The sequence below is a fragment of the Neovison vison genome, chromosome 10 (genome assembly GCF_020171115.1).
Source record: "Neovison vison isolate M4711 chromosome 10, ASM_NN_V1, whole genome shotgun sequence".
In the NCBI taxonomy this organism is placed as follows: Eukaryota; Metazoa; Chordata; class Mammalia; order Carnivora; family Mustelidae; genus Neogale; species Neogale vison.
In genome coordinates this window covers 47,143,041-47,166,534 of record NC_058100.1, presented here as the reverse complement: position 1 = coordinate 47,166,534, position 23,494 = coordinate 47,143,041, and the positions used below count along the sequence as shown (strand labels likewise).

The window sequence follows — 23,494 nt, the reverse complement described above, 5'->3', positions numbered from 1 at the left end:
CAGTACGTTTCCTTACTTCGTTAACTCTTCTACTCCACTAGATAACTCCCGGTAACTCTTCTCTCCTGAAAATCCAAACACCTCCTTCCTCATCCTCATTTCCGCTGATGACGCTTCTTCCCATTTAACTGAGGAAACACGAGTCACTGTAAAAAAAAACTTCCGCAAGTTCTCACTGTCCTGTCTACCCACCTCCCTGCATCTGTGCTTATGTAGATCTCCTTCCTTCCTGTGAGCATGTATGAACTGAATAGACCTCCATCCCTTCTCTGAGTGTGTATGAACTATCTGTGCTCCAAAAGCCAGCCCCTCTCTCTTTTTTTTTTAATATTTTATTTATTTATTTGACACACAGAGAGAGAGACAGCACGAGAGGGAACACAAGCAGGGGGAGTGGGAGAGGGAGAAGCCGACGCCCCTCTGAGCAGGGAGCCCGGTGCGGGGCTCGATCCCAGGACTCTGAGATCATGACCTGAGCTGCAGGCAGAAGCTTAACGACTGGGCCCCCAGGCGCCCCAGCCAGCCCCTCTCTCACGTACAGTCCCATCCACTCCTCCTCAAGGATCTAACTCCACATAATCCTTGTTTCCATTATCAGTCTTCCCTCTTCTCTAAGTTCCGTAAGATCCATGAGCATACAAGTGTGCTTCTGTCTGTGCCCATGTAACTGTCCAGCTACCACCCCATTTCATTCTTTAAGGCACAATTCCATGAAAGAGTTGTTTATGCTCCAACTTCTCCTTTCTCATTATCTCTTGGACCCCGTTGAAGTAGGTGTTCACTTCCACCCTTCTTCCAGTTCCTAACAGTAAAACCACTAACTTCCGCTTGGTTAAATCCAATGATCACTTTTAAGTTCTTACCATACATGACTATCAGCAGCGTTTGGCACAATTGACTACTCCTTCTCGAAATACTTTATATTCTCTTGGGTTTCAGGACATTACACTCATCTGATTTTCTAACTACCTTACTGGCCTTCTCAGTTCCTTTGGCTTAGTCCTCTCAATAGTTCCTTTTCAGTTCCTTTAGTTTCCCTTTTTCCTGTCCTCTTGTTCTGGGAGTCCCTAGAGCTCAAACTTCGGTTCTCTTTTTTTCTCTCTACCCCGTTCTTTGGTGATCTCATCTAGTCTCTGGGCTCTAAGGATAGCCTCACGAGTCTCAAATTTGTATTTCCAGCCCATACCTCTTTCCTTCAGACCACATCTCTAACTGCCTACATGACATCTGTCTTGGATGTCTGATAGACATCCCACACTTAATCTGTCCCAAACCAGACTCCTGATCTTACCCATGAAACCTCCTTTACCCCAAGTCTTTCCTGTCTTTCTTAATGGCAGTTACATGGGCAATTATATCCTTGTTGTTCAGGCCAAATTCTTGATGGAATCCTTAACTTCTCTCTTTTCTTGGTTAACGCACAATCTGTCAGCAAATTCTATCCCTTCTAGCGTCATAATATGACCTGAATCTGACTACTTCTCACCTTGCCTTCTGCTTGCACTTTGGCCCAAGTCCCCATCATTTCTTACCCAGACGGCTAAAATACACTTGCTGTCTGGTCTTCCCATTTCCCTTCAGTCTCGTCTTCACCCAGCATCCGGGGTGATTCTTGTAGCCGATAAGTGAAGTCAAGTTACTCCTCTGCTTAAAACCCTCCAGTGACCTCTCATGGAATTCAAAAATAAAGCCAGAATCCTTATAATGGCCTACAAGGCCCTATGCCATCTGGCCCTCTGTTACTTCTCACACCTCATTTCCTATTACTGATCCATACTGGCCCCATTTTAGTTCCTGAAACATGCCAGCATATGACCTTTTCGGAGATTTGTATTTGCTCGTCTTGCTCCCTCTGTTGCTTTCCCCGATATTCATACAGCTTGTTCCCTCACCATTTTCAGGTTTTTCACCACCCCCACCCCCATAATTTTTCCAGTAAGGTTGTGTTGACTACTTTATTTTAAGCTGAAACCTATTCTACCGTACCTTCAGCATCCTCTATCCCTTCCTGCTTTATTTTTCTCTATATTGTGTATTATAATCCAACATATTACGTGTTTTACTTCCTTAGTTTATCTTCTGTATTCCCCCTCCTCCAAAACTAGGGTGGAGATTTTTGTCTGTTTCTAGTCCTCGTACTTAGAACAATGCCTGGCACATAATAGGTACTCAGTAAATATTGTTAATAAATGAATGTAAGCAGCAACATCCTTGGCAGATAAATATTTGTACAAATCCATGATTCATTTATTCATTCACTCGGTAAAATGTTTGAGTGCTTACTGTGTCCCAGATACTGTCCTAGGGATATAACAGTCAAAAGGTCAGACAAGAGTCCTATCCTTATGGAGCCCATAATCAAATAAAGATGACAGATAAATGCGTTTTTAAACTATAAATTGTAATAAGTGCTATGAAAGAAACAACCAGAGAATTGAACTGAAGAATAACAGTAGGAGGTGACCTCTTTGAAGCAAGTAGTGACGGAAAACTTCCTCTACATGATGAAAGAGAGGCTAGGACTTGAGGGATGCGGAAGGATCCAGCCACGTGGAGAGCAGGAGGAACAGCGTGTAGGAGATCAGGTTAGAAAGTTAGGCAGGGGTAAATTATGCAGGGTTTCCTAGGCCCATGGTTCCCAAAGTAGGAAATGGGAACCCCTAGGAGTCCTGATCTTTTCAACACTATTTTTGTAACAACAGTAAGACACTAATTGCCCCTTTTTACACTCATTCACTCCTGTGTATGCAGTGACATTTTCCAGAGGCCTCGGGACACAGCATCACAACAGATTGAATGCTGAATGAGACACAAATATCTGGTTATTTTCTGTTTAGCCAGGCATTAAGGAGATTTGCAAAAATGTAAAACAATGTCAGTCTTCTCACTGTGTTTTCTTCTTCTTTGGAAAATATATTTGCATTTAAAAAATTAAGTTACTTCTGGGGTACCCGAGTGGCGCAGTCAGTTAAGCATCTAACTCTTGATTTCAGCTCAGGTCTTGATCTCAGGGTCTTGAGATTCTCTCTCTCCCTCTATACCTCCCCCTCCCTGCTTGTATTCTCTCTGTCTAAAAATTAAAAACAAATAAAATTTTAAAATTAAATTACTTCTAGGTAACAGGTAATGATTTTTAAATTTCTCAACTTTAATTTCCAATATGGTAAATATTGACAGATTTAAACCATATACACAAGAACCCTTGGAGTCCTCAGTAATTTTGAAGACCAGAAAGTTTAAGAACTGTTATCCTAGGACATGGTAAGAGTTTTGCACTTTATTCTAAAAGAGCAATGGAAAGCCACTGAAGGATATTAAACCAAGGTGGCGATGTGATCTAATTTAACTTTTGTAAAGGCCACGCTGTCTGCAGTGTGAGGAATAGACCACGGTAGGTCAGCAGTGGGAGGGGCCGGGGCGCAAGTATGAAGGCAGCGCATTAGCCCAGGTGAGAAGGACGGAGGATTGGACTGAGGTGGAGCTAGAATTGCTAGAATTGCCGTAGGGAAGTGCTGCAAACTGGGGTGTAGAAAAATGGGAACTAATTGTTAGTAGGGCCGTCATCCCTTTGAGATCTAGGGGAGAGTCCTCCCAGCAATCCCTGGCTTCCCTTGGTGTATAGATGCAAAACTGCAGCCTTTTCCTGAATAAGGTCCCAGTCCGGGGAACTGAGAGTTGGGATTTTAACGTGCGACGGGAGGTGGGTAGGCCACGAGGATGGAGAGAGATGAAGACGGGTGTTTTGGAAGTGGAACCAGAAGGAGTTGCTGATTGAATAGGTATATAAAGATGAGGAAAAGAGAAGGCAAGGATGGACCTCGCATTTCTGGCTTGAGAAGCTAGGTTAACAGTAGACGCGAACAACATGCCGTTTATTACCATGAACACTTGCTAATAGGACCGTGTTTGTCGGGGGTAAATTTCCAGAGATGGCATTGCTAGGCCCTCGTTTTCTTAAATATGCTCATGTGTTTATTCTTCTAGATATGCTTTAGGATTACTAGCATTGTTTTGGCTTTATTTAGTATTATCCTATCAGATTCTCCTGATTTAAACAACCAGCTATAGTAAAATTGTAGTCCAATTCACCTAGGTATTCAGAGAATTTAGGCAAAAAGAAAATAAAAATAGGAAGGGAGAAACGTGCCCTGAAAGAAGTTTTCATGGTCAAAGTGACATAGTTTGAGTTGGCTACGTCCTTTGAGATCCAAAAAGTATTTCGTATTAAACTTCTTGATGGGCATTCTGACTACGTGTGTAGTACCATATGGTGATACTTACGACAGTTTCCCCTGCTGGATGAAAAGCTGGCGTCAGGTAAAAATGTTTAAGTTCCCTTAGTAAACTGATGACATTAAAGATGTCAGTTATATTACTAGGCAAAACACATACAAAAATGACCCTCTGGGGGTGCCTGGGTGCCTCAGTCCATTAAGTGGCTGCCTTCAGCTCAGGTCATGATCCCAGGGTCCTGGGATCGAGCCCCTCATCGGGCCCCCTGCTCAGCAGAGAGGGAACTGATCTGTCTGCTTCTCTGCTGCTCTGCCTGGGTGGCTCAGTGGGTTAAGCCTCTGCCTTCAGCTCAGGTCATGATCTCGGGGTCCTGGGATTGAGCCCCACATCAGGCTATCTGCTCAGCTTCCCCCACCCCCACCCCGTCTCTGCCTGTCTCTCTGCCTACTTTTGATCTCTGTCTGTCAGATAAATAAATAAAATCTTTTTAAAAAACAAAACAAAAACGAACAAACAAAAAATGACCATCTGATTGTAAATTGCATCTGGGCTGGGAGGACCTGCAAAGGAGGGATAAGTATTTGGTGGAGGCACTGTGCTCTGGACTGTCCTGAGTTTCTTATAATCGGCATAACCGCTGTGCACCCTGGATGCTATTGTTTCCAAGACCGTGGCTCCTATAAGACAGCCCGGCTTCTAAGTCCGGGTAGATTCCACACCCACTTTTATGGATTTCTTCTCCTCCCACGTGAGCTGTATCTCCTTAGAAAAGAGGTAACTCCTAGATGGCTGGGGAGCTGTCACATGAATTATGCGAAGCCGCCATCAGACGCTGCCCTGCTAGCAAGTTCTGAATGGTCTCTGCTGAAATCCTGAATATGCTGATGCCAGGTGTGCTCGGGTGTAGGAGTCTGAGCGTGAAGTGAACCTAAGAGGACCACCTTGTGGTGCGGCAGATACGTCGTCCAGCCGCTCCCTCGCGCTCTGCCTCTGCCTCCCGTCCGTCTCTCTAGCAGCTTCCCTAGCAGGTCGAAGTCAGAGCACTCACCTCAGCTTCAGTTCCAAAACCACACCTGTTCTCAAGAACATTTATGTAGTTGTGAATTCGTGCATTTGCCTCACAAGGGATGAGTAATCAGTACACTCTGCCTTTGCTTGTCCTCCTTCCAGTCATTTTCTTGTCACGTTCCGCCATTGTGTGCAGGATTAGATGAGTGTCCAGAGGCAGGACGAGAGCAAGTCAGACAGTGACACCTGACTTCTCCCGAGGCTCCTGAACCCAGCATCCTCAGGTCTCTAGAAGTGACTTTCAGGGTCCGCCTGTGAGGTCCCTTCTGGTGCCGGCGCTGGCAGCTGGTGCCAAGTGTTCAGGGGCTCCAGGTTGGTCCCCTTCTCAGCCAGAGCTTTTCCGTTTGCCTCAGTTACTTCCACTCCAAATTCCCTGCACACAGACCCCCTCAGAGAATGAAAAATTCACATACAATGAAAATCACTGACCAAGAGAATGTAGCTGGACACTCAAGATAAATGGAATATAGAGATGTGTGACAGTCTACAGCAGGTCATGTAATACCATCACCGGTCCCACACTCAGAGACCGCTTCCTAATGTTAGACACCACTTGAACTTACTGATCTGATCACCAGCCCTCAGCAGAAGTAGAAAATGTTAGGAGTTGAGTAATAAAGGATATTTGATAATCCTGTGACGAGGAAAAGCTGTTTTAAAAAAAAAACACTAAGGTAAAAATAGGTGAAAAGCAAAGGTAGTCTGGGGTCATTTAATGAAAGTCCAAATAGATTTCTACAGCTTCATGTCCTAAGAAGACACCATATATATAATATCATGTATAATAAATGATGTTTTTTCACTAACTTGGAAAGATATATGCACCCCTATGTTTACTGCAGCATTATTTAATACTGCAGCATTAGCCGTGATAGGGAAACAACCCAGGTGTCCATTGATACACAAATAGACAAAGAAGATGTGGTATATATGTGCAGTGGAATATTATTTAGCCACAAGAAAGGAGGAAATCCTGCCAGACGAGCAACAGGGATGGACCTAGAGGACGTGACACTACATGAAATAAGTCAAAGAAAGATGAATGTCACGTGCTATCACTCATGTGTGGAATCTAAAAAAACAAGTGAAGAAACAAAACAGAAACCGATGCATAGGTACAGAGAACAAGCTGACAGTTGCCAGAGGGGGTAGAGCTGCGGGCAATGAGTGAAATAGATGAAGGGAGTGAAGAGGTACACACTTCTGGTTTTGAAATAAATCAGTCACTGGAGAGAAGAGAGCAGCGTAGAGTAGTCAGTAATACTGCGATAGCATCGGTGATGGGACTTCATTTGTGATGAACATCTCATAATGTGTGTAAATACAGAAACACTGTTCTGTACACCTGAAACTGACTATGTATCAACTATACTTAAGTTTCTTTAAAAATGGGAAAAAAGGATGTTTTTGTTTACTCGTATTCCCAGATGTTTACCTGCTGCCAGACATCATTGAGGGCCATCATGCATTTATGACGATAACTCTAACTCAAGAGTAGGTTCATTTATCTTCCGTGTTCTTCATGCAGAGTGATAAGAAGTAAGGTACTCTAGAAGATTTATAGGGGTGGTGTTTTTATTTTTATTTATTTATTTTTAATTCAGTTCATTAACATATAATGTGTTGCTGGTTTCAGTGGTAGAGGTCAGTGATTCATCAGTCTTGTATAACGCACAGCTCATTACATCACGTGCCCTCCTTAATGCCCATCACCCAGTTACCCCATGCCCTCACCTACCTGCCCTCTAGCTATCCTCGTTTTGTTTCCTATGATTAAGAGTCTCTTATGATTTGTCTCCCTCTCTGGTTTCATCTTGTTTTATCTTTTTCTCTCTTCTACAGGTTGTATGTTCAAAGGGTAATATTCCAATTGTTTGAAAAACCTCCTGACAGGTTTTTCACTCTGTAAAGATTCCGGTTAAATGAAGTATTACTGTACCTACTTTTTTTCCCCCAGGAAAGACAGGAGGATACCCATCACCTTCAAATGAAGGCTTAATTCATGTATCCAGAAAATTCTTAGAAAAATAATCATCAAATACATTTTCAATATTCTAAATTGTCAAATTACTTTTAATCATATTCTTTTATAGAGTCACAGATCTCATTAAGAGAGGTAGTACAGGGGCGCCTGGGTGGCTCAGTGGGTTAAAGCCTCTGCCTTCGGCTCAGGTCATGATCCCAGGGTCCTGGGATCGAGCCCCACATTGGGCTGTCTGCTTAGCAGGGAGCCTGCTTCCCTTCCTTTCTCTCTCTGCCTGCCTCTCTGCCCACTTGTGATCTCTGTCTGTCAAATAAATAAATTTTTAAAATCTTAAAAAAAAAAAAAAGAGAGGTAGTACATTCCAGCTTAGAAATATTAAAAATTACCCAAAATTAAATTACTAACTCGTAGTTTTTATCACTACTTCTCATTTTTCACTACTAATTTTCTTGTGTGCCTCCCTTACTATTTATTCACTTGAAATACTATTTTTAAAATAAAATTTATATTTTAAATATCAAGTTACTGGATAAGAACAGCATGTCTCATCAGACACATGGGAAAATCCATCCCTTCTATGTAGCTCTGATGGTTTCAATGCTTTGTGCTGCCTTACTGCTGTATCTTTAGACCTATTATTGGTGGAGATGATAGATCAAGCCTGAATTGAATTAGAATATCAATATCACTATGGTCACAAAAATAGAAATAGAAAAATAAAAATCTGCCTGTAAATTTACATCTTTTTTTAAATTTTTTTAAAGATTTTATTTACTTATTTGACAGACAGATCACAAGTAGGCAGAGAGGCAGGCAGAGAGAGAAGAGGAAATAGGCCCCTGCTGAGCAGGGAGCCCGACGTGGGGCTCGATCCCAGGACCCTGAGACCATGACCTGAGCCGAAGGCAGCGGCTTTAACCCACTGAGCCACCCAGGCACCCCACATCTTTTATTTTTTATTATATTCCCTATGCTATACTTTTCATCTCCCTGACTTTTTTTTTTTTTTTTTTTTTTTAACCTGGAAGTTTATACCCCTTAAGCTTTCTTATCTGTTTGACATGTTCCCCACCTAACTCCCTTCTGGCAACCACCAGTTCTCTGTATTTAAGAAGAGTTTGGTTTTTTGTTTGTTTGTTTGTTTTGTTTTGTTTTTTAGATTCCACATATAAGTGAAATCATACTGCATTTGCCTTTCTGTGATTTTTTTCACTTAACATAATACCCTCTGGGTGCATCCGTGTTGTCCCAAATGGCACGATCTCATTCTTTTTATGGCTGAGTGATACTCCCTGGTATGTATGTATGTATGCATGTATGTACATATGTATATGTTATATCTTCTTTATCCATTCATCTGTCAGTGGACACATGAGTTGCTTCCCTATGCTTCTGTAAATAATGTTGCAAAAACACAGGGGTGCACATATCTTTTCAAATTAGTGTTTTTATTTTCTTTGGGTAAATACCTAGCAGTGCTATTACTAGATCATATGGTATTTCTATTTTTAATTTTTTAAGGAACCTCCATACTGTTTTCCACAGTGGCCACACCAATTTACATTCCCACCAGCAGTGCATAACGGTTCCTTTTTCTCCAGAGCTTTGTCAACACTTGTTATTTCTTGTCTTTTTTATTCTAGCCATTCTGACAGGTGTAAGATGATATCTTATTATGAGGTTTTAAAATTTTTTTAATTTATTTTTATTATTTTATTTTATATTTTTGAGAGCAGGGCAGAGGGAGGGGGAGAGAACCTTAAGCAAACTCTGTGCTGAGCGTGGAACCTGGTGTGGGCCTCGATCTCACAACCCTGGGATCATGACCTAAGCCAAAATCGAGAGTTGGATGCTTAACCGACTGAGCCACCCAGACACCCCTTATTGTGATTTTTGATTTGCATTTTCCTGATCTTGAGCATCTTTTTCATGTGTCTGTTGGCCATACAGGTCCTTTGTCCATTTTAATTGGATTATTTGTTTCAGGTGATTGAGTTGTATAAATTCTTCAAAAAAAAAAAAAACCACTACTCTTGTTTTCCAGCAAAATGTCGGGGGGTTTTGTTTGTTTGTTTTTGACTATAGTTGACACACAATGTTACTCCGTTTCAGGTATACAACAAAGTGATTTGACTTCTCTACACTCGCCACAAGTGTAGCTACCATTTCTGTCTGCCCCCTGCAATGATATAGCAATGTCATTGACTCTCTTCCCTATACTGTACCTTTTATTCCTGTCTTATTCATTCCATGACTTTATTTTTGGGGTATTAATCCCTTATTGGATATATCATTTGCAGATATCTTCTCCTGTTCAGTGGGTGCCACTTCATTTTATTGGTGGTTTCCTTTGTTGTGTAGAAACTTTTTATTTTGATGTAGTCCCAATAGTTTATTTTTGCTTTTGTCTCCCATGCCTGTAGAGAAATATTGCTAAGGCTGATGTCAGAGAAATTACTGCCTGTGTTTTCCTCTAGGAGTTGTATGGTTTCAGATCTCCTATTTAGTTGTTTAGCCCATTTTGTTTATTTTTGAGTGTGGTATAAAAAAGTTCTTCAGTTTCACTCGTTTGCATGTAGCTGTCCAGTTTTCCCAGCACCATTTATCAAAGACTGTTTGCCTCCCTTGTCATAGATTAATTGGCCATATAAGCATGAGTTTATGTCTGGGCTTTCTGTTCTGTTCTGCTGCTCTATGTGTCTGTTTTTGTGCCAGTACGATACTCTTTTGGTTACTACAGCTTTGTAGTATATCTTGAAATCTGGGATTATGATACCTTCAGTTTTGTTCTTTCTCAGGATTGCTTTGGCTGTTCATGCTCTTTTGTAATTCCATATTAATTTTGGGATTATTTGTTCTCACTTTGTAAGAAAAAATGTTGTTATTACTTAAGGATAAGGATTACATTGAATCTGTAGATTGCTTTGGGTCATATGGACATTTTAACAATACTGGTTCTTCCAGTCCATGAACTTGGAATATCTTCTCATTTGTTTGTGTCATCTTCAATTTCTTTCATCAGTATTTTATGGTTTTCAGAGTACAGATCTTTCACCTCCTTGATTAAGTTTATTCCTATGTATTTTATCCTTTTGGTACAATTATTATTCTTTTTTAAAGATTTTATTTATTTATTTGACAGAGAGCGACGCAGCAAGAGAGGTAACACAAGCAGGGGGGGTGGGAGAGGGAGAAGCAGGCTTCCCGCCTGGCAGGGAGCCCGATGTGGGGCTCCATCTCAGGATGCTGGGATGATGACCTGAACCAAAGGCAGATGCTAAACGACTGAGCCACCCAGGCGCCCCCTTTTGGTACAATTATTAATGGGATTGCCTTCTTAATTTCTCTGTGCTGCTTCATTATTAGTATATAGAAATGCAACAGATTTGCATATATTAATTATATATCCTGCAACTTTACTGAATTCATTTATCATTTTTAGTAGGTTTTGGTAGAGTCTTTAGGTTTTTCTGTAGGTAGTGTTGTCTGCAAATAGTGACAGTTTTACATCTTCCTTACCAATTTGGATGCCTTTTATTTCTTTCTCTTGTCGGATTGCCGCAGCTAGGACTTCTAGTACTATGTTGAATAAAATGGTGAGAGTGGACATCTTTGTCCTATTTCAGAATATCTTCTCATTTGTTTGTGTCATCTTCAATTTCTTTCATCAGTGTTTTATGGTTTTCAGAGTACGGATCTTTCACCTCCTTGATTAAGTTTATTCCTATGTATTTTATCCTTTTGGTACAATTATTATTCTTTAGAGATCTTAGAGGAAAAACTCTGTTTTTCACCATTGAATATGAAGTTAGCTATAAATATGTTAGCTGTAAAATATGTGTATCTTGACTTAGAAATATCACTCTTAATTCAGTTTAATAAACTCCATTTAGCAGTAAGAAAAAAAGCAGACTCAGCCACAGAGTTTTATTTATAGGAAACAGTAGTGTTATTGGTGGCTTAATGTTAAAGGGATAAAATAAAGTTTCCAGCATATCAGTTCTGAAAAAATATTTAATATTTTCATTAGTACCTCATTGGGTGAAATTAAATATATTTCTTATATTTGATAGGGTACACAGTCTGGAGATAGAAGAAAACTAAGTCCTTAAAGAAACAATCATTAATAAAATGGAGATGTGATCAAAATAAAGTAAGAAAAGATTAGTGCAGAATACATGTAGGGAGAGAAATAATTTATAAATTCAAGAGAGGCCAATTTGCTGTGTACACATATGGACAAAAAAGAATCTAGAAATCAAACTGAATATAGTAGTCATTTAGCACTTAGTTAACTGTCAGCTGAGTCTCCTTTTCATCATTGGTTAGTCCCTCATTGTATTACTTTATCTGGTATTATACATCACACTATAGGAATTATGTGGGGACTCACTTTTTAATTCAGGTAAAAGAAAAAAGGTAGGTCAAAAAATTAAAGAATAAATGAATGAGGAAAGATTAAAGTAGTATATTCATTCTCTCATTTCATGAACATTTATATGTCATACCCCCATATGCAAGATACTGTGATAGAAACTGGTAAAAGACATAGTACTTGCCTGCAAGAAGTTTACTGTCTTAGTGGAAGAGACAGGTAAGTACATATAGTGTGCTCTGCCCAGTAGTAAAAAGTGCCCCCTAACCCCACCTGAGGAGTTGGGGAGGTTTCCTGAAGAAGCTGAACTATGTCTTAAAGGTTAAGGGATTTCCTTTTCCTGTAAGATTCTAGACTAAATCATCTGAAAATTCTCCCACCACAAAACACCCAGCAATGCAGAATAAAATATAACAAGCATCCCTTTAAATTCATTGCAGAGCTTATTAAAAAAAAAAAAAAAAGGCAAGATAATTCTCCAGGAGCCCAAACAAACACAGCTAAGAAACAAAATTGTAAGTCTTAAAACTTTAAAAAACCCAAAGTTTTAAAAGGAAAGTGGTAAGTTGCCCTGAAGGGATTTTCTGGTCTCAATACCCATGGCACAGAGATCTCAAAGAAAATATGATAGGTCATAATATCACCCTTTCCCAGGTATTCACAATAATTAAGCATTTATTCTTAATTACCAGGGGCACAATAGTGGTTATGCATATTACTAAGTGAATATCAAATAGACTGCTAAATTCTACTTCTTGTACTTAATCCTGATTTATTTGTTGCTAATTAATATGATCACCTGCTCTCAAGAGGCAGCATTGCTAAAAGGTACTTAATGTTGTGCTATAATTAGTATATATAGTTAGAATATCTTGGTTTTAAAAGAATAAAAAAGTGAACTGAATTATTGGAATTATTCAATAATAATGGGAACTTTTGACTTTCTTAACTTCCAGGACTTTGTGTGCTTTGAAATCACATTTCTTTATGATAGTTGATCTGGTGATATTTGATAATATTACAAGCCTGGAGTTTGTGACTATTTGAAGGGGGATTAAAAAGCTACTAAGTTTTTTTAAGATTTTATTTATTTATGAGAGAGAGAGAGTAAGAGAGCATGAGTGGTGGGAGGGGCAGAGGCAGAGGGAGAAGCAGACTCTGCCGAGCCGGGAGCCCGATGCAAGACTCAGTCCCGGGACCCCGAGATCATGACCCGAGCTGAAGGCAGCTGCTTAACGGACTATGCCACCCGGCGCCCCAGAACCACTTACTTTTTATGAGAAATTCTCAGACTTCTTAGATTTGGCGATAAATTTAGAAAAAACATTATAATACTAACCAAGATAAAGGATATACAGTGTCAGGTTTTTGTTTTTGTTTGTTTTGTTTTTTACCACTAATTGAGTAACCAGGCTGCCAAGAGGTTCCCTCTGGTTTCATATCTGCAGCCTGGTTGTCCTGGGACTGCTGTAGCCGCTGTGATGCTCAGGTTGCCATTCAGCAACCTCCTCTTCTCCACGGCAGAAAGCTTGGTCAGACGTCACTGGAAGGCTTACAGAACTGTGTCTGATAAACCCGAGCTTCAGCGTGTCGGATATATTTGCTGTAGCTTATGTACTTTCATACTTCTGTAATAATGTAGACTTCTAAACTGTGTTATTTGTTTCTTTTACAGGATAATGAAGGTCAAACAGCTTTACATTACGGTAAGATATTTCCAAATTATGAATAATCATAGTAGAAAGTTTTCTCTATTTGTTTATTTCAATTTCATCCAACCCTGTGTAGTGCTTAGAAAAATGCCTGGTCAGTTGGTACAACCACTGTAGAAAACAGTATGGAGGTTCCTCAACAGAGGAATAGAATTTGAATTTTAGAAATTTATAATTTTAGAAAATTAGAAATAGAATTAGCATTTGATCCAGTAATTCTAGTACTGTATATTTACCCAAAGAAAATGAAGACAATAATTCAAAAAGATATGCATCCCTATATGTATTGCAGCATTATTTATAGTAGCCAAGATACAGAAGCAACCCAAGTGTCCATTGTTAGGGGAATGAATGAAGATGTGGTATATATGTGTATTATGTATACACACTAGAAAATATTACTCAGCCACAAAAGAAGAATGAAATCTTGCTATCTGCAACTACATGGGAAAACCTACAGGGTATAATGCTAAGTGAAATAAGTCAGTCAGAGGAAGACAAATGCCGTATGATTTTGCTCATTTAAGAAACTAAGAACTTAAGAAACAAATGAACAGAGGAAAAGAGACAAACAGACTCCCGTACAGAGAACAGGGGCACCTGGGTCCCCCAGTCGGTCCAGTGTCGGACTCCTGATCTCAGCTCAGGTCTTGATCACAGGGTCATGAGTTCAAGCCCCATGTTGGACTCCATGCTAGGCTTGGAGCCTGCTTTAAAAAATAACAACAAGGGGACGCCTAGGTGGCTTAAGCGGCTGCTTTCGGTTCAGGTCATGATCCCAGCATCCTGGGATCGAGTCCCACATTGGGCTCCTTGTTCCATAGGGAGCCTGCTTCTCCCTCTGCCACTCTGTCTGCCTGTGCGCTCTCTCTCTCTCTCTCTCTCTCTGACAATAAATAAATAAAATCTTAAATAACAACAGGGAACAAACTGGTGGTTGCCAGAGAGGAGGTGGGGATTGGTGGGGGGTTGGTGAAATGGGTAAAAGAGATTAAGGCTATACTTACCTTGATGAACACTGAGAAATGTATCATATTGTTGAACTATCATATTGTATATTTGAAACTAGTATAACACTGTTATTAATTATACTTGAATTTTAAGAAATAACATAAAAACAAATTTAAAAAGGAAAATGGTCACTAGCAGAAATACACTAATTTTTTGTTTAAAAATATATTAATAACTTCTAAAGTTGGAGATTCATAAAAATTCTTAAGGGAACATTCATAGTAAATTGAGCCTTTCTATACCATCAACAGAAATGGAGGCTCCTCCAGTCCCCCTTTGAAAATTCATTATTTCATTCTTGGTATTGTCGGTGACAACAGAGGTGCTAGTTGTCATCACTGTAGGAGCTCCAGGCTCTCCTCCAAGAAATACTTTCTTGATATAATTAAAGTGAAGAAAAATAGATTTGATTTTTTAACTCATTTCACTTACTGATTAGCTTAGTTGAGTAATCTTCACTTAACTTACCTATAAAAGAGAAGATAATCTGTAAGATGGACATAATGTGGCTCTTATAGAGTACTGGGTAGATTCAGTGAGATACAAGATATTGAGGTATTTTGTAAATAAAGCACATAGTAAAATACCCTTACTTTTATTCTATTTGGGCGTGAATATGGTTGAGTAAAAGACAACCGTCAATATTTAAATTTAATTTAATATTTAAATATTTAATATTTAATAATTTAAATATTTAATATTTAATAATTTAAATATTTAAATTTAATATTTGATTAAGGATCAACCACCTTCAGACTTCGGGAAACAGAATACAGTAGGCTCTTTTACCAGTTTTGCCCATCCTAGACCACTATTCAGTAGTAAATGACCCAGATGCCCCTGGACATTTTTGTTCACTGCTTGTTAGCATTTGCTTGGGTGTCAGAAACCTCACTAGGTTATCTAGGAGTCTAAACTATTGTGCTAGCTGTTAATGCTAACTATATTTGTCAGCCTAATAATGAAGATGGAATATCACCAAATGCATGGCCCAACTTATCTCTGAGTTTAGCTAGTATAACCTGAGTATCAAAACCAGCACAGTCTCACATTTGAACATATATATAAAAATCCTGAATAAAATATTAGAAAATGAAATCCGTCATATTGTTTAAAGATGTGATCGAGTTGAATTTATCCTGGGAATTCAAAGATGATTTAACAGTTTAAACATTTATTAATGTAGTTTGCCACAACGAATTTTTTGAAAACCATTTGGTCAAATCAGATGCAAAGGGGTGCCTGGAGGGCTCAGTGGGTTAAGCCTCTGCTCAGGTCATGATTTCAGGGTCTTGGTATGGAGCCCTGTGGGGCTCTCTGCTCAGCAGGGAGCCTGCTTCCTCCTCTCTCTCCTCCTGCCTCTCTGCCTACTTGTGATCTCTTTCTCTATCAAATAAATAAATAAAATCATGTGCAGAAAAAGCAATTGAGGAACTTCAGTACAGAATGCAATATAAAGAAGCAATACACAAAAGTGATTAAGACCCCAGGCTCTTAAGCCAGACTTGTGGGTTCAAACTCTAGTTCTGCTACTGAACTTGGACAGATTATTTAATAACTTCAATGCATCTGTTTACTTATGGTGAGATAATAGTGATAATGGTGAGGAATAATAATAATAACCTCAGAGATACATTATAAACATATAATGGGCTAATCTATGTAAAGTGCTTAGGACAATGTCTAGCACCTTGTAGGTGCTCAGTAAATGTTAGCTAATATGATTGTTTATGATAAAAACTCATAATAAACTAGAAATGCAAGGAAACGTCTGTGGCCTGATTATATATCAAAAAGCAGAACATAAAGAGCTAAGTCCCGGGCAAGTGCAGCCGGGAGATGAAGGCTCCCTTATTCTGTCCAGCATCCCCTCATGAAATGGAGGCTTAAATGTGGTACGCTGACAGTACTGAGCCCCTGATCACCTTTGCCTTGGCTCTCAAGCTGTAATGGCTCCGTGCTGCAAGAGGCACACCAGGCTGCCCCGACAAAGCCACCAAGCACCAACTCCTAGAGCAGGGGGAGGAAGGGTGTCACTCAAAGAGAAGCTTGCTGCTGTCCCCACTCCCAGCTCTAGGATCTGGCTCAGAGATTTTGCTTAGGGGGAGAAGCACCACTATGAAACAGCTCCTAATCTCTTCCCAAAGGGACTGACCTCATTTGCAGTGGAGCCTGGAGAAGTTCAAGGCTAAGGGTAGTTTGAAGAGTAGCGGAGAGGATGGGAGACCACTACATCTGGGAGGAGCCATTGTCAGTACGAACAAGTACCAAACAGGGAACTTTAAAGAAGCCACAATTTGGGTTGGTTTGTAGGATAATTTATGCCCCAGTTGAGTGGTTTCTTTTGAGCACTTTCAATATGTTATCCCACCGTGTTCTGTCTTTCAAAAAATGAAGATGTCTTTCCCACATAACAAAAACTGAGAGAGTTTGTTGCTGGCGGACCTGTCTGACATGAAGTACTAAAGGAGAATATTCCACTAAAAGCAAATGACCCAAAACATAATTCAAATCCATATGAAAAAATAAAGAGCACTCATAAGTACAATTGTATAGTTAGAAAAAAAAAAGTGTAAATGCACACTTTTTTCCTCCTTTCTTTCTTAAAGAGTAATGTCTAAAGTAATGTCTAAAATAATTAGTAAAAAGTAATGTCTAAAATAATATGTATATAATGTATTATTGGGCCCATAACATATACAAATATAATGTATTTGCCAATAGCTGCCCAAAGGAGATAGATAAGAACAAAGTAACAGTGGGTTAAGGAAGTGACTACAGAGGTTAAAGTAATTGTAATAATGTCTTGTTGGATTTGTAACATTAATAGATGTAACAGGTATAACAACACTACCACCAAAAGAAGGAAAATGGAATAGAGATATATAGGAGTAATGTTTCTACATATCACTGTAGAAATCTGAAGCTGGACTTAAACCACTTATGTGGTAAACCCTAGAGCAACCACTAAAGAAAAAACTCAAAACAGACATTTCAAAAATAATAGTTGGAGATTCCCCACCCCACTTTCGGTAATGGATAGAACAGCTAAACAGAAGGTGAACAAGGAAATGGAAGACCTGAACAACGCTATAAACCAACCAGATCTAACAGACTTGTAAGAAACACTCCATCCAACAACAGAATATATATCCTTTTCAAGTGCACATAGAGCATTCTTCAGGATATGAAGGCCATGAAACAACTCAATAAATTTAAAAGAATAGAAATGGTGCAGTGTATGTTCTCCAGCCACAGTGGAATGACATTAGATGTCAAGACATGGAAACTCACAAATATGAGGAAACTCATCAACACACTCTTAAATAACAAGTGGGTCAAGGAGGAGAAAATTAAGAGAAATCAGAAAATACTTTAAGATGAATGAAAATGAAGATAATACATGCCAAAACTTACGGAGTGCAGCTAAAGCCGTGCTTGCAGAGAAATTTATAGCTTAAATGCCTATGTTAAGAAAGAAGAAAAATCTTGAATTAGCAACTAACTTAATCTTCCACTTTAAGACACTAGAGAAGAGCAAACAAAGCCTAAAGAAAGCAGAAAGAATAATAGAGATTAGAGTAGAAATAAGTGAAATAGAAAATCAAAAAACAATAGAGAAAATCACCAAACTAAAAATTAGTTCCTTGAAGTGAAAGAACTAGCTGTTCAACCCACAGAATTATGAAAAATAATACATTGTTGTATTTAGCCCACTAGATTTTGAGTAGTATGTTACACAACAGTAGATAACCAAAAAATGCACCCCATAGACATCAATCAGTTTTAGGGGAATTGAATGCATATATAAAGAAAAGCAAAATTAGAAACTTTTAGATGAATGGGGTAAATAATGGCTTATTGGGGTACTGGGGTGGCTATTCGTTAAGCCTCTGCCTTCGGCTTAGGTCATGATTGCAGGGTCCTGGGATTGAGCACCACATCAGGGCTCCCTGCTCAGCGGGAAGCCTGCTTCTCCCTCTCCCACTCCCCCGCTTGTGTTTAGTCTCTTGGTGTGTCTCTCTGTCAAATAAATAAGTAAAAAATCTTAAAAAAAAAAAAAAAGAAAGAAAGAAAACATTCAGGAATACAAATCATAATTTAAATTATGATAAGTACATTAAAATTTTAAACTTCTGTTCGACAAAAGATAGCATGAACAAAGTAAGAATGCAGGGCACAGAATGGGAGGAGGTATGTGAAATGCAACTAACCTGCATAAGATCGTTATTCAGATTATATCAAGAACATATACCCAGCCAATAAGAAAGATGATAAAGGGTGCCTGGGTGGCTCAGTGGGTTAAAGCCTCTGCCTTCGGCTCAGGTCATGATCCCAGGGACCTGGGATCGAGCCCCGCATTGGGCTCTCTGCTCAGCGGGAAGCCTGCTTCCTCCTCTCTCTCTGCCTACCTCTCAGCCTACTTGTAATCTCTGCCTATCAAATAAATAAATAAAATCTTTAAAAAAAAAAAAAAAAGAAAGAAAGAAAGACGATCAAATAGAAAAATAGACCCCCCAAAATGGATAGTTCAAAGATGAGAAGAGCCAAAATCAAATAAACAGCAAGAAAAGATCCTCGGCCCACTCATCACTCTCAAGAACTATGACTAATCTGGGATTATACCCTGCTTACAAACTCACAAGTTAGCCCAGCACGGTTTCCTGGGTTCTGGTAAAAAACACAAGACTTACTCACAGTCAGCAAGCAGTATGAGCTTGATGTTTGGGTCACTTCCTTTTGAGTTCCGTGGGAGCTAAGCAGAATAGCCCAGGTAGATACTACTTACACAGTATATCATGCCTTGGGAATCCTGAGCTTAGGGGCGCCTGGGTGGCTCAGTTGGTTAAGTGTCTACCTTTGGCTCAGGTTGTGATCCCAGGGTCATGGGATTAAGCCCTGCGTCGTCCAACTCCCTGCTCAGAGGGGAGCCTGCTTCTCCCTCTCCCTGCCATTCCCCCTCAAGCTCTCTCTCTCTCTCTCTCAAATTAATAAATAAAATCTTAAAAAAAAAAAAAAAAAAGGAATCTACCCTGGAAGAAACACTACCTCTATTGTCCAAGGCTGTTCACTACACACACATTCTTGAAAAAGAGTCTGGAACAGAAACTGTGTTTACCTTTGTTCTCAAGAGGTACAGAATCACCAAGAGTCCCGTGAACCATCTCCCAGCCGTAATCATTGGATGCAGATTATGACATTTAGATGTAACTTGACACTGTCAGACTGGCAACAAGTAAACAACTACAAACACTAGTATGAGGACGTGGAGCAACAGGAACACTCATACTTTGCTGATGAGGAGGATCAACTGTCACCACCACTGGGAGATCACTTCGGCGAAATCTAGTGAAATTGAAGGTACGCATATCCTACAACCCAGCAGTTCCACTTCTCTTCATATAACCTAGAAATATTCCTGGACACGGATGTGATGAGACATGATTAAGAATATTTATTGCAGCATTACTTGTCATAGCCAAAAATTTGTTTTATTAGCCTTTATATTTCTCTGTATGCCATACTTAAAATATTTGTTAATTAAAATTACACACACACACACACCTTGATACATATATATGTATTTTATGTTATCAAATGCCTTTGAAAGGTGAACCATTAAAAATGTACATATTAATGCAGTATACAGGAAAGTAAGCTCTAGGCCTCCTCTGTAAGCAGCCTTCTAAAACAGGGTGTGGTGGGGCGCCTGGATGGCTCAGTTGGTTAAGCTTTTAACTCTTGGTATCAGGTCGCATCATGATCTCAGGGGCCTGGGAGGGAGCCCCGAGTGGGGCTTCACACTCATCAGGGAGTCTGCTTGAGATTCTTCTCTCCCTCTCCCTCTGCACCTCCCCCTGCTTCTGAGTGTGCACATGTGCACTCTCACTCTCAAATAAGTAAATAAATAGATAAATCTTTTAAAAAATAGTGCTTTGGTTTCCCCATTTTGTAAATGAGGAAAAAAGTTCATAAACCTACCTAACGGAGCTGGAAATTCAAATCCACATCTCTAGATTTACTAGGAATGGAGACAAAAGCAAGTCCCTTCCCTTGCATCTTTCCCCAGCACTTACGCTCACTCCTCAGACACACTTATGTGATTATTCTGGCATTTAGCGCCTCCAGTATCACCAAGAGCTGCTCTTCTAAACCCTAATTTTTGACCCAGAAAAAAACTTTTCTTAGCCACATCACAGTTGTGACGGCAGTTTGGGACAAGCAGTCAGACAAGCACAGATCATTAGGGGAAGGAAGAAACTTCACAGTGATTATGGCATTTTCAGTGCAAAATTCAGGGCTACCCCTTTTTCCTGATGTCTGATTTTAAGAAGCAAACTTCTTTTACTCCGAAATATTTGCCATTAGGTCAGAGTTCATTGCTTTGCTTTGAGAGATATTCCCTGCCAGTGTAGCCACATCCTCTGCTAATAACCCAGTTCTGATTTTCCTCCCCTTCTTTCCTGTTTCACCCACCATTCAGATATTTTTAGTGCATTCTCTATGGCATGGGATGTGCTTTCCTTCCGTTCTCCATCCAGAAACTGTAGACACAGCTAAGGCCAACTGAATGCGCCTCTGAAAATGTAGACGAGTCACCCATCATCCGTAGCTAACCACGCGGAGTGAGCACCTCTGTGGAGGTGGGAATGTGTCCATTTAAGCTTGACATACGCAAAATGCATTTCTAGATAGCAACAGGTTTGGAATTTTCCCAAGGTCTTCCTGATAGGCTTCAGAATAAGCTTTATTTTATTTATATACTAATATGGAAAATTTTCTAATATACATTGTTAAGTGAAGGGATTAAGGTGCAGAACAGTGTATATAGTGTGCTACCGTAAATATATCTGTGCGTATTTGCTAGTAACTGCCGAAGATACCTCAAAAGAATACACAAAAAGCCAGTGTTACTTGCCTGAGAGAAGCGGAATTGCAGGGCTAAGATACAAGCATAGGATAGAAAGGTTTCCTATAAGCCCTTTAATAACTTATCTATTTGGAGAATATATATATATATATATATATATATGGAAGAGACATTGAGTGTTATATATAATTTATCTGAAAATTAATTTTAAATTGCTTGAAATCATATCATAGGCTCTATTAGTATTGTGAATATGACTTACTTTCTTAATTACATGTCACTCATTCAACAAATATTTTTGAGCACCTACTGTTGGCTAGATAAAATACACCAAAAATCTTCTTTAAAGGTGGAAGAATGTCTCCAGACTTTGGGTGTCTTGAACTCCCACCCACAATGCGAGGATGAGACAATCATTATGGTAATTGCTTGAGCTACACCACATCTAAGTGGGAAAACAATGGGCTTGGGTTTCAGTGGTGCCACTGGAAAGGATGCTCTTGACTGAGAAATAATGAGGCATTGGAATGGAGACCCTGCACATAAGCCAGGACACGCAAAGGGCTATCTATACCCTCCATTTAAAAAAAAAAAATTGGGGCTCCTAGGTGGCTTGGTTGGTTGAGCATCTGCCTTCAGCTCAGGTCATGATCCAGGGTCCTGGGATTGAGCCCCTTGTCAGGCTTCCCGCTGAGCTAGGAACCTGCTTCTCCCTCTGCTCCCAGCTACTGCTCATTCCTGCTCTATCACCCTCTTTGTCTGTCACCCTCTCTCAAGTAAAGAAATAAAATCTTTTTAAAAAATTAATTACGTTAGAAAAAGTTGGGCCAACAGTGTAAGGAAGGAAGACAAAGAAGCTTACCTGCCATTCACCAGAATTTTGAGTGGGGGGGAGAAAGGCCCCATCTCATGTGAGTTTGGGGTTTAAATTTATACTCTATCTCATAAATCCACCAAGTGAATAAATTAACATAACCTATGCCATAGGATGTAGGCTGATACCCATGAGGGACCTGGGAAAGCAGATGCTAAACTTCTCTTGAGGGACACCCCCTCAACCAGGGCAGCACAGAAGTCCTACAGAAAGAAGCCCTGCTGAAAATGAGCTTATACTCCAAAACTACAAAATCTACTTAAGTGGTTGTCAGCAGATATAGTAAACCTCAGGGTTAGACTTTGAAGAACTTCAGTGGAACTACTGGATAGAAGTTACCAGAAGTTGTGTAAAATCAGTGGATGAAAAACATACAAACAAGACTTTCCCAGAAAGAACAGATAAATTTGCAAGAGAACTGTATGAACTTTGATAAATTAAAAAAAATTTTTTTACAATGGATAGGTCAAAGTGCAGAATTGGCAGAAGTTTAAAAAAGAAATGGTGAACAGAAAGGTAGTTCTAAAGGCAGTACAGAAGATAAAGGGAAATGTGGAAGAGACCAAGAGTGTAAAATAATCAAGTCCAGCATTTTTAAGTAGGAGTTCTAGGAGAAATTAGGTAAGAATCAATATTTGAAGATCTATTTATTGATAGTTTCTGTAATTGATGAAACACTCAAATCTTCAGATTCAGGAATTATGAGAATCTGATCAGGTAAAATATTCATCCAATGGAAATCTATACAGCAATAAAAAAGACTAACTACACGCAACACCTCGGATGAATCTCACACTCTTGAGTTCAAGATGCCAGACACTAGAGTTCTAAGCATCCACTTATATAAAGGTCGAAAACAGGAAAAACTCATCTCCAGCATTAGTAAATGGGATCCTGGTTCCCTTGGGGTAATACATAGGTGATATTTGGAAGGGCTTAACAGGGCAGCGGTGCTTCTGAGATTCTAATAATGATCTCATTCTTCATCTGTGTGCTAGTTATATGGATAAATTTGTCTTAAGAAAATTTGTATGTATGAGTTTGGTCCTCTTCTGTATTTGATTTATAAATATTCTAATAAAATGCTTAGACACAGAAGAGCCCCAAACCCAGATAGATATAAGGTGGTGGTAGTGATACTCTTTTCATATACATAATCTCTTAGCTTTTCCAACAGAATCTGACCTAGGCCTTGTTTTCTGCATTCGCAAGTGAAAAACTGAATCTGGAGGGGCCAAGTGACCTTGACAGGGTAATACAGGTTGTAGTGGCAGAGCCAAAGCACTTGTCCAGGTCTTCAGATTCCCCTTCCAGTTCTGTTTTCATAATTTCATAAGTAATTACAGTCCTGGTAAACTTTTAAAGT

General features: G+C 39.5%; 1 protein-coding gene across 4 annotated transcripts in view; it reads left to right on the top strand.

The window, feature by feature from the left end:
* The window catches only part of ACBD6 (acyl-CoA binding domain containing 6), a 214,023-nt gene that overhangs the window by 168,005 nt on the left and 22,524 nt on the right, over nt 1-23,494 (top strand). For 3 of the 4 annotated variants that reach the window (XM_044267222.1, XM_044267223.1, XM_044267220.1), the window contains exon 7: nt 13,336-13,366. In XM_044267222.1, coding sequence (XP_044123157.1) covers nt 13,336-13,366 — 31 coding nt within the window. Of the gene's footprint in view, nt 1-13,335; nt 13,367-19,515; nt 19,788-23,494 lie in introns of those variants that run through there. The other variant, XM_044267221.1, reaches the window with a different exon arrangement.